We start from the raw sequence: 17948 nt of genomic DNA on the forward strand, positions 1-17948 counted from the left end.
TGTTTTGAACCATTACTATTGGATTGTATTTTTAGTCAGGAAAAAACTATTTTAAATCGTAATCTGCAGCAAACGGGCACTTGCTTATGCATGGTCTGATTGTGTGGGACTGATGGTTAGTGATGCTCTACTCTAGAAATTAACCTGTCTCCATTTATGGCCAGTAATCGAGAATGAAATAGGGTAGGGATAAAATATTAGCAGAATGATGGCTGGCAGGAGAAAGATTGAAACCAGATTATAAAACCCAGACTTAAAGTTTGTAGGTTGAGTGTATTGGACAAATTTTGTAACTCTTTTATTTAAATCATTGAGAGAGTATAATTAAAAATAATTGAGAGTTAAAATTTATGACTGTGCTTTATAATTTCTTTTGACATCTCCATTGACACAAACCTGCATTAAGGGTATATTCCTGTTATAAATGTGAACATCTTCCTCCCCTTATTGTGCCAAAATCAAGAGAAAATAAGGGTACCAAAGTAATATTCTAATGGCAATTAAAGAATTTTGTTTATTTACCTGCGCAAACCTAGACAACATAACATTTTGATGCCAAATGCAGATTTGAGGAATGAAAACCTAATACACTACGGTACTTAATATTTACAAAGTGTACATATTTTTATAAGATTTCCATCAACTTGGTTCACTATGACAACATCAGAAATGCATATGCAGAGCTTCTGCTGATACATTTTTTTGAAAACCACTAATTGTTTCAGCACATTATTTTCATATTAGTATCGTTTTCACCATGGTGCACTGTATGCATATATATGAAATAATTAATGAGAACATAATATAGGCATTAGAAATATTATTTTATATCATTAGTATTTATTGAGTGTATGAAATCAGAATCCACCTGTAACCATTATTTTATTGTTAATGAAAACAATGTGATCATTGCTTTGAATATTGAGGACTAATGTACTTCTCTGGATATGTCATTGAGTCATAAGTTCAAGCATTCATGTTATACAATAAAAATTAAAATCTTATGACATTGTGTGCCACACACACAAAGCTCGCGTGTGATCCTTAATAATCTCGTAAATTCAAAAAAATATATAAAAAAGGTCATAAGTACATATTCGAAAGCTAAACTGGCATCTCTGTATTCCACTTTCGCAAAGCCTATATACAATACAGTAACAACACATTCGTCCCTGGCTCACAAAACAAAACAGATTACAAACAAAAGTAATTAACAGTTGAATAGTTCCTTAAAAATTGTCAAGCTTTTCAACCTCAGGAGAAGCGAAATGCTGGGATGACCGAGTGACACATATGGTCTCTCTTGTTGCCAGACCTTCACTTCCAGCATGCTGCTGACCTTGGGTGAGCACACTCATAGCATTCTAAACACTAAAAATGCTTTAGGACAAAAACGCACTACATAATACAAAGGTATCACATAATTTAAGAATACATAATGATAAAACAATACCCTCAGACACATATTGACACTTTCTCAAGTTCTATACCTACTCTAACCTGCCAAAATAAAATAAAATTGGCTGCCTAGTCCTGCAGGCGACCGACAGTTGAGACTCTTGACACAGGCGGTAGTATGTTCGGCTGGTGTGAGAGCCTGTAGAAGGTGTACTATCTCGTCTGGGGGAATGGGAACATGACACAGAATCGGCTTTAAAGATATGAACAGCCATGTCTGGTTGAACCTTTACTTTCATATTACTCTATGTTAGGGTGCCAGTGGAGCTCGCACAAAAAACCATCAAAATGTTCTCACTAGTCTGTGACATGAATACAGCAATAACTTTGTCGTCATGCCGCCTACCACTGGTTGTTGTATGTGTGGTTGTTGTTCGCTCAGGGTGCCAACTGGCGACTTTGTGGATTGCTGTGTGCTAGTCCACAGGTAAAGTGAAACTTGTCTCGGGCAGGAATGTCGCTACATGGCTGGTAGGCTACAGGTTTTGTGGCCCGACAGAGACTCCCAAGCTCTTCTAGCCACCCTGTAAAATATGCTAAGATTAAAAAGATGGTTCTACTGGTCATTATGGATTTAATTAGCAAGTCACTGTACATGGTCTGTCCGTGGACATGGCCTGTCCCGCTCGCGGAGCCGAAGATCGCTACAATGTGCTTATGACACCATGCAGTCGTGACTTTCTGAGTGCATACTTAATTCTCCTTGTCGAAATGCTATACTGGTTTGAACTGTCTCGCATAAGCTAAAGAGTGGAGAAGGTATGTAAAAAAATAACACACATATTCGGAATTGTATTTTTTTTTAATTTGAAGGAATAATAGCATCACCTGCTAGTGGGCATTGTCGTTATCTTTATTTTAAATACTTGCTACCAGGAGCGCTAGCTAACACAAATCGTCAGCTAGAGGGCGCTGCTGCCAACTTGTTTTCAGTAATCTATACAAGAAGCGCTAATGTAATGTAGTACATATGCCATTTTATAGATTATGCTGCAGTCATATTAGATTCTTTTTTTACCTGCTAGAGTACCAATCAATATATAATAATGTCATCCGCCACCTTGTTGACCATCTTGGCCACCATTTTTAAATTATATACCTAATTATTAAGATATAAATTCGGTAAAGTTTCACAATTTCATCAAAAAAGTCATTTATTAAAGTAATGATTGATTTGATGGATAACCGTCCTTGATTCGATCCTTGCTTGATGTAAAAGATATAATTTCAGTTAAAAAAAATACTAATTTCATTAAGTTTACCATAAAATTACAGGTTCGAGAAATAAAGCAACAAAACTAATTTATTAATTTAAATTTTTAATTAAAAATAATGTAATAATTCATAATTTATAATGGAAATAAGTTACAAGTACGAGAACACAACCTCACTTATATAAATATACTTGGATATACACTTGAATAAGTTTATAACCATAATTTCTATCGGTTATATTATAAATTAAAAAAATGTTTTTGATTATATGGAACATTATTAAATATTAATCATTAAAGTATATGATTTAATAGCACATATATAATATTTATTTGTACGTAGCCTATTGCATGCTGTCAATTTTTGTTGCATGCTGCGCGCGCATCGTAAAAATTCATTCTCATTGTTTTCTCATAACGTGCCTTAAGAAGTATAACCTAACCTCACTTATATAATTCACTTGAAAATTATTTTAAAAAGTTTATAAACACAATTTCTATATCTAATATCTAAAATAAATAAATGTTTATAATGATATGGACCAGTATTCAATATCAATCATTAAAGTATAAGATTTAAAAGCAATTATTTAAAATTTTATTTGAATATAGACTTTTTTTTGTATAGCTAGGCCTAAAGATTTTTCATACTGTGAAAAAATCGTTGCATGTCGCGCGCACATCGTAATTATTCACTCTCATCATTCTTTAATAACGCTCTAAAGAAGTATTACTTCAAAAAAATGACATTTTACAGAATGATAACAGATATAAATAAACATATTCCCACTCAAAGTTGATAATAAATTGACATGAAACCTCAGTGCCCTTAAGGACATTAAGACCATAAAAAAGTGCCCTTGCCGACCTCGTCGAGTAGCATGTGCAACGAACGGTCATTGTGTGTGCGGTACTGGACCTCGATTCCAGAATGTACCCTCAGTTGCGCAGTGCTGCGCGTGCGACACCAACGGCACCCATAGAGCCTGTGTTTCTCTGCTGTACTGCGGCAGACGTGAAGAATTATATGTCTGCGTCACAACCTGTATTGAATTTGAAACATTTAAAGTTTTTTTTTCTTTCAATTTTGTTATTAAAATTATAAATTCACTTGCATGCGAGCTGTGTCTTCTTCGATTTGCGGGGAACCTGGTTCTTGAAGGGCTCCCAGGATTACTTGGTCTTCTTCCGAGAGCAGGGCCGCAACTAGGGGGGGGGGGGGGGGCAAGCGGGGCATACGCCCCGGGCGCAAAGCTGTGGGGGCACCGACATCGCTTGCATTGTAATTCCTACTACAACTGGTAACTGGTAAAAGGTTTTTTAACTTGCATGCCAGGAATGTCTAATCTGATTTAAAATATAACGTCTCAACATATTTATTTTAAAATACTCTGAGAAAATTGTTAAGTTTATCAATAACATAAAAAATCGTAAAGGGAGAAGTCAGAAAGTTTTAATGCGTCCTCTATACGAATACAGTAGAATGTTGTCAGAGAGGGTGGTACCACTGGCTGTGAGGAAGCAGTGACGCACCGCTCTCTCCACCACTCTGTCATTTTCACATAGCGAATTATTTCTGTCATTTGATCTTTATGACTGATATCAGGGGTTGAGTCGAAGATCAAGGCAAAATACTTCGCATTTCTAACATCGTTCAGAATATCTTGTCTTTTTTACTTGCTATAATATCTAAGAATTCATTTTGAAATTTCCATGAGAAATAACTTAATTGCCCTTTCTTATGTCTCTATGTGTTCACGCAAATTTGCATTGTAGTGAGATAATAGGTGAATTGTATTCAGAAATTTTCCACTCCTGGGATCACCAAAGTCAAACTGTTCTTGTGATCCCCTTAGAGGGCTTCCCTGTTTTGCCAGAAACATTATAGCATTTACAAATTGTAGACTACAATACAATATAGTACTTTCATCCAATGACGACAATTTAATGCAAAAGTCTAGTGATTATACGGACTACTTTATGGACATACATAGTGGGTTCATGCATGGAAGTTACAGTAGCACAGAAACTGTTACGTGTAGGTATGGCAAATGCTTAAATAGGAACATTTTTCCGTGGGAGGGCCCCCGGACCCCCCCCCCCCCCCCCGCTATATTGGTGTGGTATGTGCAAAAAAAGAGGGGTGGGGGGCGCATGAATCCATTCATGCCCCGGGTGCCAGAGACTCTAGTTGCGGCCCAGTCCAAGAGCCTCTGGTGTTGCGATGCGGGGCACTTCATACTTTGCTTCGTCTTACATGTTATTCCTGATTGCTAATAATTAGTTTAAATCATGTGCTCTTTTGTTGCACCATGGCTTACCCCGCATTGGTCAGCTATAGCAATCGTCTTCTTACTTATTCACGTGTGCTCTTAACGGCTTATTCGCATATTACATAAGCAATCACACGACCATGTGGTCGTGTTCGGATTGTAAGCAATCGTAGTCAATTATGGGCTTTTTCCTTCAGTTTTATAAATACTTTTAAGGAGTTTTAGTCACTGTTTCCGCCCGTAAAATGGAAACTGTACATTGTATGAACTTTTCGGTACACACTTGGCTAAGCTCCAACCTTCACCCTATTACTTCTTTCCACTTCCAGTAATTGTCTGTTAAAAATTATATTTCCGATGATGAAATGTTTTTTTGTCACCCATATTGGTGCATCCTTACAGTTTATTTTAAGCATCACATGGTTTTGATTCTCTCGCCACCATGTTAAAGTTTTGTGTAACTTTCAGTTCGTAAATGCCGGAGATCGATCTGGTGATCTCTGGCCTCTAGAAATATTCAACATATTTTAAAATATTTATCTCGTGCATAGAAATATCCCGCTGGCAACATGTACATGCTAATATGTGATATGTCTGGTAGAAGTACATTAGACCTCTGTTTTGAAATCGTTTTATCTACCACCATCACAGGCATATTAGTTATTTCTTCATGATTGTGAAATATGAAGCAGTATGTGAACATCAAGTTTTGATTTTTACTATGCTTATTAATATTGATTGCAAATAAAAAATGCCCATGTAATTTGATCGTACTTTGAGTCAAATTGACATGACATGATAAGAACGGACACTATGATTATAACCAACTTATAACTAAACATATATAAGATTCACGTATGATATATAATCATATACCCAAAATATACAATTTGCCTTTAATGCATATTTTACTATTACAAATACTAAAATTTTATGGGCCAATAACCTAACTTAAAAATCTGGGGTAGTTGCTAATACTATAGCGCGAATTACCACCGATTTGAATAGTAGAAACAATGTCTCGGCAACACATTTAAACGAAAAAAAAACCTCCCCGATTCAGAGCAACTGGCATGTTTTATTACACCTAGAATTACGCATTGAGCATTTAATAGTCTCCTGGCATATCTAAAATCTTTCGTCCTACCCAATTTGTGCGTTACTTTTTATTACTCACCGAGGTATTAGCGCAAGCTGGAAAATATACAGCGATCACAAAGTGTAAACCAAATACTTTAAAACGTATTTATACCGTTATCTAATAACTTAAGAACGAGATTATCACGGACGAAATGTTCAATTACAAACAAATTCATAAACTTAAGTATATGCACTCATATATATCTAGCTTTCAGAAAGAAACAAATCACGCAGTATTTTTTTTATCCTGGCCTATCCCTAGCTACACTTCGAAAGCTAGTTCAGTATAGACTGCGCCAATCACAGAAACTCATTTGCCCAAACTTAAGCGGAACGCTGGGCCGATTTGAAATGATGTCACATCCGGTTGAGAAAAAACGCGGTGCAAGTCAGCTTAGGGTAGGTTTTGAGCAGTTTGGGATAGGTGAAAGAAACGTGGCACTTGGAAGAAACAACATTTAAATAAATTCACTACGATTTTAATATATTATATTGAAAAAAGACCAATATTATTAATATACATATTTTCACAATATTAACATTTATACATATAGGCAGAAAGAATATTAAATAATGTTTTTTTTTTAGTGTGTATAATTTCAGCAAAACTGTAGGTCGAACTGTCCAATAGATAGCTTGTATTTATGGAGCGGAAGACTTAGGAAATACTTTTCAGGTACTGTGGGAACTGCGACCGGAGTCAGAGATGTGTCATCAGCCGGACGTGTCTGACTGTCGGTCCGAGGACTTGCTCGACGTAGTGCGCCAGGGACTCGCACTTCTCGCGGGTGTTCACGTCCTTGGCGCTGCCCCATATGACGGCCCCGCCTCGCCCCATGCTCTTCGACAGGGCGAGCGAGTTGAACAGGTCCACCTGCCGACACGCAACCACGGCAATGGTCACCGGGAGCCTGCGTCGCGACGCCAGCTGACGAACAGTGCGTCAGTGTCATTTGCGACTGTACAACCAGAGAGGCAGAAACACACTTCTTTTACATCTGTAGTGTTGACTTGATGTAAGTTTTTGGACATACGCCATTGCTAATAACTTTTTCTGTTGAAGAAAAACTAATAAATAAAATAAATAAATAAAAATACCCAAAAAAGACAAAAAAACACACAAAATTAAGCAAACACTTGCTGTTGTAAACAAGGATATGAACACCACAAAATATTCCGAAACAGGAATATGGTCAACAAACAAAGAAAAACAAAGAAAAATGTACTAAGAGAACGAAAAAAAAACCCACAAATGATGACAACACAGAAATATTGAACCCAAAATAATTCAGCACAACAGTTGAAACGAGACAAAAACACGACAAAACGAAAATACAAACAAACACAATAGTTTTACCAAAACCAAAACCAAAACTATTGTGTTTGTTTGTCTTTTCGTTTTGTCGTGTTTTGTCTCGTTTCAACTGTTGTGCTGAATTATTTTGGGTTCAATATTTCTGTGTTGTCATCATTTGTGTTTTTTTTTTTTTCGTTCTCTTAGTACATTTTTCTTTGTTTTTCTTTGTTTGTTGGCCATATTCCTGTTTCGGAATATTTTGTGGTGTTCATATCCTTGTTGACATCAGCAATTGTTTGCTTAATTTTGTGTGTTTTTTGTCTTTTTTGGGTATTTTTATTTATTTATTTTATTTATTAGTTTTTATTCAACAGAAAAAGTTCTTAGCAATGGCGTATGTCCAAAAACTTACATCAAGTCATGCACTCCCATTGCACAAATCTTTTAAAGATAACATCTGTAGTGTTGCCAAATAAATCTGGCCAATTCATTTACTGAAATCTAATTTAATGTGATATAATAAGTAGAGCTTTCAATACTTTTATTCCATCTCGAAGCTTCCTTATTTCCAAGCAGGTCATACGAAAAAATTGGTCCGTTTAAAATTTCCTTACTAGCTAAAAAGATTTATATTCCTGGCGAGAGCGAACTATAAAGCGGGGAACTTCTACATTGCCAACAGACAGCGGGGTTTCCTCTGTGTGCTCCGCTTCCCTACAGACAGTGCATTCCACCGCTGCTCCATCTCACAGCTACGCCACTTACGCATCTGTCACGACCTGGACAATCTAGTTCCAGCTATGTCAGGAAAACCCTTTGGTTTTTTGATACTATCACCAAAATATGACTTGAATAACGAATTTTTTTTATCGAAAAACTAAAAACTATTATTAATTGAACTATTTATTATTTGTTTTATAATTTTTGAAAAAATAATTTGGGATGTTAATTTTTACTAATGACTGTGCATAATTTTTATATTACTGGAAAACATAAATAATAAAAGTTTAGTTTAGACTATTTAAAACAAATCATATATTACATTAAACATTTTATAAGCGAGTTTATCTTACAAATGTTCAATATGTGCACATTTAGTTATACGGCACTCATTCAACATAAAGTCCAATTCTTTAAACTGTTTTGTTAACAATACGGAGTAATGGAAGCAATAACCTCTTCAATTCTGTGTCTCAACTCTGGCAAAACATTAGGTAGCGGCGGAACGTAGACACTATCTTTTATAAAGCCCCAACGGAAAAAAAATAATTGCGTGGCGTTATGTCAGGTGAACGTGGAGGCCAGCGAAAAAGAGCTCTGTCGTCTCGACCATTACGACCAATCCAACGGCCAGGGACGTCGACGTTCATCCACTCTCATACAAAGAGATTCCAATGGGGACGGGCTCCATACTGAAATTACAGATTCACTCTGAGAAAATTGCAGAACACAAAATTCTTTACGCTCAGGAGTCGCCATTTTGCGTAGGTGGCGCTGCAAGCGAGAAAACAACAAAACAGTACTCGCGCATGGGCTTATCTAAAACTGTTTGAGTTACTCTTTAACTGAGACCTTGAGCCAACACTCTACAACGCGTACAGTTGATACTTTTAAAACTTATGACTGAGACATTCTTCTATGGACAAATTATAAGTACAGCAGATAAGCTCATGTTTTTTCTAAGCGAAACAATGTGTACATTAGAGCTGTAGCAAACCGTATGTATTCGGTACTGAGTAACGGGTGCGCCATCTAGTACCGAGTAACGTAACGTTACACACGATGCATTTCGTTACTCGCATTTTTCGTATGTTTTATGCATGCGCGCGCATATTCGATGAATTTACGTTACAAAGAACGATATTTATTTATTTTAAGTAAAGTATAATTGGGAAATTCGTCGTCCAAGTTTTTTTTTAATGTTTATTAAAGGTATTGTGTGTGTAGACAAAGTTTGAGATTGGAACAGAAACAACGTAAGAAAGTATTTTTTACAAATTAGAATTATGTATGTTTTTGTTTTTTATTATCGCGTATTTTCACGTTTTTTTGTTCTTATCTTAAAAAGAGATAGTATAATAAAGCCGCTCTAATGAGATTTAATTGTTTCTTGGTTAACAAAAACTGTTCATTATCAAATATTGTTAATTGTTTATATTCTATTTATTATTATTATTTTTATTTACGCGACGTCATACTGATACTGTACGCGTACGCAAAACGACTCGATTCGTTGCTGCAACATAACATAGCATGTTACGCGGTATCAGAAGTAACGAGTAACGTACAACGATACGATAGTAACGAGTACTAATTGTTATAGTAACGAATACATACGGGTACGCTTTTTTTTCTCGTTACTTTTACACCTCTAGTGTACAGAATACTTTTAGCTAGTCAGCTTAGGGTAGGTTTTGAGCAGTTTGGGAAAGGTGAAAGAAGCGAAGCTATCGTTACATTGCTGTCTCTTCAGCTGCAACATCGTGTAATGGGAAGTGCCACGCATTGGAATAAACAACATTTAAATAAATTCACTACGATTTTAATATATTATATGGACTTAATATTTATTGAAAAAATACCAATATTATTAATATACCTTTTTTTCACAATATTAACATTTATACATATAGGCAAAAAGAATATTAAATAATTTTTTTTTGTGTGTGTAAAATTTCAGCAAATCTGTAGGTCGAACTGTCCACTAGAGGCGGTGTTCCTTAGCGGTCGAGGTATGGCCTTGCCTGGCTGAGGTAGCGCGCGTCGTCGTGGTACTTGAACCAGATGTAGGGGTGCACGGCTATCCTCCTGGGCGCTCTGGCGGCCACGCGCACAGCCTCGGCGAGTCGCCCCACCACGAACTGCACCCGCTCCTGCGCCGTCATCTTGTGGCTGCTCAGGTACAGCGACGGGTACACCGACTCACTGCCGTCGAACAGCCACTGGATCCTGAGCAGCGATACGCCTTCCTTCCAGCAAGCGCGCCTCCCGCGAGGCTCATTTCGACATAACACAAAACTAATTGCACCCAGGGGCGTAGCCAGGGGGCGTTTTTAGGGGTTCTTAGCACCAAATCTTTAATTAATTTCTTATTCATCATTCAAACAAATTTCATATTAAAATTAATAAAAATTTTACCATTACAATATTTAAATTTAAGAACAGAAAACTGCTAAAATAGCACTATTTTACACCTTAAAATCCAAATTTTCCTGGGGGAGGACCCCAGGACCCCCCGCTTTAATACGGGGTAGCCATGCTTCTTAACACCCCCCATACAGAAATCCTGGCTACGTCACTGATTGCACCTTACAACTTGTGTTGGTTACAGATATAACAAGCTTGCGAATCAATATAAGTAAAAAAAAAAAAAAAAAACCGAAGAGATTTTGACAAAAAAAACCGTAGTTCAAATAAAAATTGAAATTTTCAGGAGAAGCGAAAAAATGTTCCTCCTTTTCTCATTAGAACTTAAATGATTTGGAACTTATATTGTAACATATATAACACTTTATAATTCCTCATTGATGTTTTGATGAGAAGTAATTAAAAATACAGCTATACAATTGGGCTTGAAATTTGTTTTGGGTCTGAACTAAGGTTCTTTTGCCAAAACAAATTCGTCTGATTATTGGTACGGGAAAGCAGTTGAAAACAGACAAGTTAACAACATAATAAATTATTATTAACTTACAATTAAGTTGAATGATAATACAATGGTTATTTTTGTTGAGAATAGTGGACAATAGTTGTTTTTTGCTGAACGCACCATATTACAGAGCCTCGTATCACACAGACCATGGGGTTTTTTTTTTTACTTTAGCAGTTGGACCATTAGCACTTAGCCCACCAGGGATATCACAGGATGGACCGAAAACGCAATATCGAATCTATGTAACAGTGATTGATTTTTTTTGCCAAATACCTTCAATTATTTATCTTATTGAAAAACAGGCGAATATAACCTAACGTATGTTTAACCCTCGTGGATCAAACATATGTGAGAGAAGGCAAGAAGAAGGGAGAATCTAAAGAAGGGGAAGATGTGTCAGGGACATTTCAAAGAACTGCGCTGGCCTTCGTCTGACCTTTTCGGGAGACAACTTCGCGGGAAGCGATCCCCCGACACAAACAGCTGCGACAGAACCGACTATTGCCTGGGAACTAGGGATGTACTTCGCGAAAGGAAAACTCGGCTGTCAGAAAGAGAAAATCAGGGTAAGAATCTGACAGATGTTTAAATGTTGTTTGTGAACACCCACCACGCCAGGCAGACGATCCCTTACGAGAAATTAAGACGTTATCATAATTACCACATTTTGCTTCAGTGATTGATAATTGATTTTTGTCCATAAAAAAAATAAACATCAGATGATCGTTAGAAGTAAATACCAGGAAATATCATCAACTTAGTAATGATTCACAACAATTATTTATATTTACGGAGATATTTCACTTGTAAACTCTTTATTTGCAATAACATTAATTTTGATTAACGAATTAGTTCTTGCCACTATTTCCGCATGTGATTTTATAACACTAAACTGTGATCGGCTTGTCATGGAATAATTTTAACTGGTACATTGAAACTACATATACATATATGTCGCTTTGTCGGAACACTCTCAGGTACGACGTTTTCGAGAATTGCGTACATCAGTGTCAAACTGCACTCACGACATACATAATTTACACTGAACGATTTCAGGTAGAGAGAGAGAGAGAGAGAGAGAGAGAGAGAGAGAGAGAGAGAGAGAGAGAGAGAGAGAGAGAAGGAGAGATAGGTCAAACCAACAGAGTAGATAACTGATAAACTGAAGATGGTGACTGCAAGGTTTACTGAAAAGTTGTTGAAATTTTCGCCTTGAACGAGGCTAGAACCCAGAAGCCAAGCAACTTCAATGTATCGCTTACTAGACCACACCACACCATACGACTGGGTTCACTCTCACATGCTGATTGGAAGCGTGGGTGGTGTGGGAGTGTTAATCGGCCCAGATGCACTTGCTGTGAACTCTAAAAGCACGAAACCGGTTTCATCGGCGCACAGAGCTTGTAGGGCACGCCTAGCTGAAGAGGGCCTTAGCTACACGCGACTGTATTCTTCCATGCAACCGGCGGTGACCTTGGTTATTTATTACGGGGTCCCTTTGTCGCAACACCACCCTGACATCCAACATTTGTGCGTGTTGCCCGGTTGTCAGACAATCCAAATTCAAGGCTTGACTTTGTACACATTTCGTGCCAACGGCTTATCTTGAGGCAATAGTAAGGAGTGTATGGAGTAGCTGTCGTTGAGAAAACTCCCACAACAGTAAGTGACATAGATTATTTGCATCAAATAATTATTGCATGCGCCCCGCGTTTTACGTTTTAAATATTACAAGTATTTTCATAGGTTCTAAAAATTCACAATCACCAATTTTCAGGGCAATCTGTATGGGGTTAGGAATTTCTATGGCTCTATAAATCTGTAAGAGGCTAGGATAAACTGTTTTATGCTTTTAGTTCGTCTTGAAAACATGGTATATCAATTTTTTATTTAAATGTGTTTATATTTTATTTTGTTTTACTAGTTTATAGTATTCCATGACGAATCGATCAGAGCTAGTGTTATAAAATTATCTGCGATAGCGGCAACACCTATTTCGTCAATGAAGTCAATCACATTGCCAACCAGGTTTTCACAAATGTAAGGTTTACATTTGTAGAAATATCCTTACCGATTGTTTAGTTGGTTGCAAGTCGTAGTTACTTGGTTCATGTAATCTACACATATAAAATTTACCTAGATCTGAAAACACTCGACTTACTTTGGCAAAATGGCGTATATTCTTTTACAAATTTGAAAGTATTCGTCTATTACTGAAAGTTTTAATGTATTCTCAGAAAAATGGTTATTGTTTGATAAACGTAATCAATGAATATATTTACTCACCGTATCATTGATGATAGCTCAAATTACTTAATGACAGTAAAAAAAAATAATGGTAAATTTTCTTTCGCTTACGTATAAAGCTAACATGGATCCTCTATCAAACATTATAAAAATGGTTTAACGGTTTTCTCAAAATATCTGTTTTAAATGACAAATACAGTAAAATCTAGTGTTAAGATTTTTTCAGCAGCTTTTCACAAAAATTGAAACTTGGTTAAAATTATCAGACAAAAGCTAGAACTTGGACTGATTTTAAGTCAAACAATTCCCATTAGCAAAAAAAAATTGCCTTTGAATTAATACTTAATTATAAAGACGACTCAATTTTAATTTTATTCAAAATTCCAAAAAAATACTTATTATGATTTCAAAATACAGCCTAATTCGACATATTTGTAAACTGATAACTATTTAACAAAATTATTTTACAATGGGTTACACTGTTTGATACTTTTATAGACGAGTCTGTCTAAAATGGTCAACCGTCCCAAATTATGATCAGCATTTTTCATAAGCATTCCACAACAAACTGATCTAGGTAATGTTCACACTATAATTTTATGCAAGGCAGCCTCTGCTATTTAAAACTCTTTTTATAGTTGGCTATAGACGTGACTATTTTGGATGGAAATTGTTATTAAAATAATTACAATACATTTAATATTCGTCAGCTCAAAGATTAAAATAATTTTTGTATAGAACCCCTTATTAGTTTTGGAGCTTTGGCATCGGTTTCTTAAAAAATTTCCGTATATTGGGTGCACTTATTTTCAATTAAAAATGCATCTACACGCAAAAAATAGAAACAAATTATTACCAATATTTCTTTCTTTAAAACTCACACATTAAAAAAAATATTTTGCTAAGTAATGCATTTTGTAACAATTTTTTTTTTTTTATGATACTCCTCCTGAATCTTATTGGCGCAAGTTGTTCTTGACGTTAGATGCAGATGTTGCATTCCGAACGGTCTGATTCCAAAATATAAAATTTGTTAGATATGTATCACGCATTCGCACCATTGTCATCTGACGTCATAAGACACGTGAGCCAATCCTATGCCACATGCGTGTGGCGGCGTGGTTTCGAACTGCTGTAGTAGGCGGCTAGGTAGGATTACCTTCCCCTGCCCTTCTCAGGCCTACTGCAGTGCGACCACTTCTGGCCAGCGTAAGCTAGTTCTACAACTTCCAGGTGAGATTACGAATATAGGTTAGACCTCACCGTGCTGATAAATACGTTTTGAGGTGAGAGTCGGCGAAATAAACGGTCTGCCGAGAGTTCTCGAGCGAGCCTTGTTTAGTAGTGTACGACAGGCTTCAACTCCGAGTATGTCGACTTCACGTGCCGACATTATTCTGCGGGTAAAATCTCGGCGCTACGCGATGAAATAAAAACAAAAATAGTACTTAACAGGTTGGCAATTTATATCTAAGGTAATGAAATACACTTTGTATTCGACAAAATACATTAAAATTGTTTAAATTTCTGTGGTTGACTGCAAACATAACCACATAGTAAGGAATTATAAGCGAAAGCAGGTTAAAACATTTGAAAAATATGAAATTAGCATTTAATAGAAATGAAAATATTAATGAAGAAATTAAGCGTATCGAACAATATGTGTCCTAATAGAACGTATTATTAAGAACGTCAAAATAAAAAACGTTAATAATTATATAAAATAATTAAAAACACCTATATTTGATTTAAATTCATTGCAAAACATATGGACTTTAAACATTAAAAACCAACACTAATATATAACATGAAAACCACGGTACGATACAGAACTAAAAAATATTTTAAGAGCTATAAGAGGAATAAAATTATGTAAAATATATAATATACTATTTCATTAAACAGTAAAAATCAAAGAACATAAAAATTGACAGTAAACCAAAGAACAGCAGCGACAGTAAAAAAATAACACATGTTAAAAACTAGTCACTTTCTGAAATCTGGTGTCTGTGACATGATAATGAAATTTTCAAGAATATCTGATCACTGCTGAAATATTATTCTAAAAACTGAACTAGCAGCAGTAGTTGTAAAATTGCGCAGGACAGGTGTTACACACAGTTTTCAGGTAACAGTTACTGCGGAAATATATCACATATGTGCATGCATATAGTTTAGTTCCAAAATTTGCAAATGAAGTATTTTATCATCCGAATGAAGCCTATCTTGTTGATTTTGAATACTCTCCCAAATGGAGTCTAGCATCTTGAAACATTTTTTGTATTCTTCTTGTGACACAGAGTATCTTGAATAAAATATGTAATACTTTAATTTTGTAACTTAGGTAGTGATGAGTAAGTTCTCAACAACAAATTACTTAGTATATTTTATTTACAATATAAACACAATCCTAAAAACGTAATTTATTTGTAATCTGGTAAAATATTCGCAAACTTTATCTAAATGAATTAAAGATAAAAGGTGTAAGATAAAACACATTTAGGTATATAGGATACAATGTCAGAGCAGCAAATAAATTATATGATTAAGATCGAGATATGCCGTCACGACCGTTTTAATCTAAATATCCCTAGTACATACTCGTCATTTTCAGCCATGACCTGGGTCGGACATGTTGACGCCATGTTTTTTGGAGTGTAGTTATAGCAGAACGGAAAGGCATAGTATCCCCACTTTCCTTGCGGTCGGATCTGTCTAACCAGTTCTAGAGTCTCTTCCAAAAACTTTCGAGCAGCCACCTCGAACCGGTGTTTCGCCTGAAACCAGTTCCCCATAGTTTTAGTTTGTTTGCAACACTGAGGTACACAGCTGAAAGAATTTTCCGTAGTCTTACGGATGAATAGTGGTAAACAGAAGCCACAATTGATTTGAAATTTACGGAATACCATGTTTAAAAATAGTTGATGTTTCAGTAATCATAATTATACTTATTAAAAAATATATCACTTAAAAACTTTGATCTTTTTACGAAAAAAAATATTTCGTGTACTATTGTGTTTGAAATAATAACATGAATGATTGACATTATTAAGTAGCGTATGCAAACACGCTTAAATAGTTGCATTTATGAAAAGAGTTTGAACAGGAAAAAAACTACCGCTTCTTTAAGTGGCCGGGTAATGTCATGCCTAAATCAGCTCCCGTTTCATTAACGAGATCTTTCCCTGTCAGAAAATGACGGAAGAGACAGAATAAATTTATTTAAGCACCCTTACCTTGCCTCCTTTTCTTATCATTAACTCATAAACATTATACTATAGTGTACTCAGCAATCATACGGGTATTCACAATATGCCAGAAACGATTGAAATGTGTTCGTATTCAAAATATTATTAAAAAAAATAGTCCGTTGTGATTTATACGAATAAAGATAGCGTGTTTCCTTTAAATAACAAGCCAATGCTTGGTTCTAGGCAGAAATCAGTGCAGTTGAAGTGTGTCTCGAACAAACAACAACAAAGCCATGTTCGGTTCGACCGTCGAGCGGCAGAGCATGACTATGAGTCCATCATACGAAGGCACGATAAGAAGACTGACTGCCAGATTGCTGGCGAAGGAGCTGGGCATCAACAAGGAGGCAGCAAGCACAATCATCCACCAACACTTTGGCATCAAGAATATTTGTTCCCGGTTGGTGACGTGCAAGCTCACAGACAATCTGAAAGCAAAAAAAATGGATGGAAACCCCCTAGTGATTTTATTATCATGGGGGACAGGATCCCTTCTGAAAACCACATTCACAGAGGCGACACCAGTTCGATCCGGAATCATACTGTTAACAAATGGCTTTGGTTCACCGTCTTCTCCGAGACCCAGATGAATCGTTTGCTAAAGTCCAAAGTCCAGATAGTGTTGATCGTCTTCTTCGATAACGATGGCGTCATTCATAAGAAATTCTTTCTTGTGGGTCAAACCGTGAACGCCACTAGCGAATTCGGGGACAGTAACTACGACGTATGAGACTTTTTTTTAACACTCTCAGGTAAGTTTTTCCCGTAAAAAGCATACGTAAATGTCAAAGCAAATTCTGAACTGCCACGCAATACTTACATAATTTATGTATTTTTGCTCAGTGGTTTCAGAGAGAGATCTGTAAAACCAATAAACAGTGCAATCCTCTCATTACTTACAAAACAATTTAAGAGATATCACCTGGAGCATCAATTCAGCAACAAGGTAGCACTACGTGCCATCGGGGAATTGTGCAAGCCACATCACAGGACCCCCGCGACCTATCCAGTGAGCATCTAATGTATCTGACAAGTCCCGCCCACATCTCTTGCAAATTGTGGCGGAGTAGCGACTCCAGGAAGACTTCTCGGAAGGGGCTATCGTATAAAGCAAGGCTCAGTTGCAAGACATGACATTTAGGCCCCTTTCTAAATAGGTCAGAGATAGGCTTGGAATACTCGTATTTACAAATGTATGGTCTCAAATAAGTTATTTAATATTTTCAAACAACTTTTGAAGAAAAAAGTTTAACACACGATTTAAAGTTAAGTTAACATGAATGTACCTTATAAAATTAAATTATAAATAAAATTTGGGCTCGGGAAGGGCTATCAACCCCCGAGCCATAACCACCCCCCCCCCCCCCTTCTTCTGGTGTTGCGCTTGGTGTGGCGATGCATCGTCTTGTAGAAATA

The 17948-nt window shown here is 36.3% G+C and overlaps 1 protein-coding gene across 1 annotated transcript in view; it reads right to left on the reverse strand.

Annotated features, from left to right (window-relative positions):
- Positions 1-6548: 6548 nt before the first annotated feature.
- The window catches only part of LOC134529521 (hyaluronidase-like), a 67848-nt gene continuing 56448 nt past the window's right edge, over positions 6549-17948 (reverse strand). The window contains exons 4-6 of the mRNA XM_063363696.1: positions 15883-16058; positions 10127-10331; positions 6549-6959 (exon numbers count right to left, since the gene is read on the reverse strand). Of these exons, the coding sequence (XP_063219766.1) occupies positions 6786-6959; positions 10127-10331; positions 15883-16058 (555 nt within the window). The 3' untranslated portion in view covers positions 6549-6785. The remainder of the gene's footprint in view (positions 6960-10126; positions 10332-15882; positions 16059-17948) is intronic.

The sequence above is a fragment of the Bacillus rossius genome, chromosome 2 (assembly GCF_032445375.1).
Source record: "Bacillus rossius redtenbacheri isolate Brsri chromosome 2, Brsri_v3, whole genome shotgun sequence".
Classification (NCBI taxonomy): Eukaryota; Metazoa; Arthropoda; class Insecta; order Phasmatodea; family Bacillidae; genus Bacillus; species Bacillus rossius.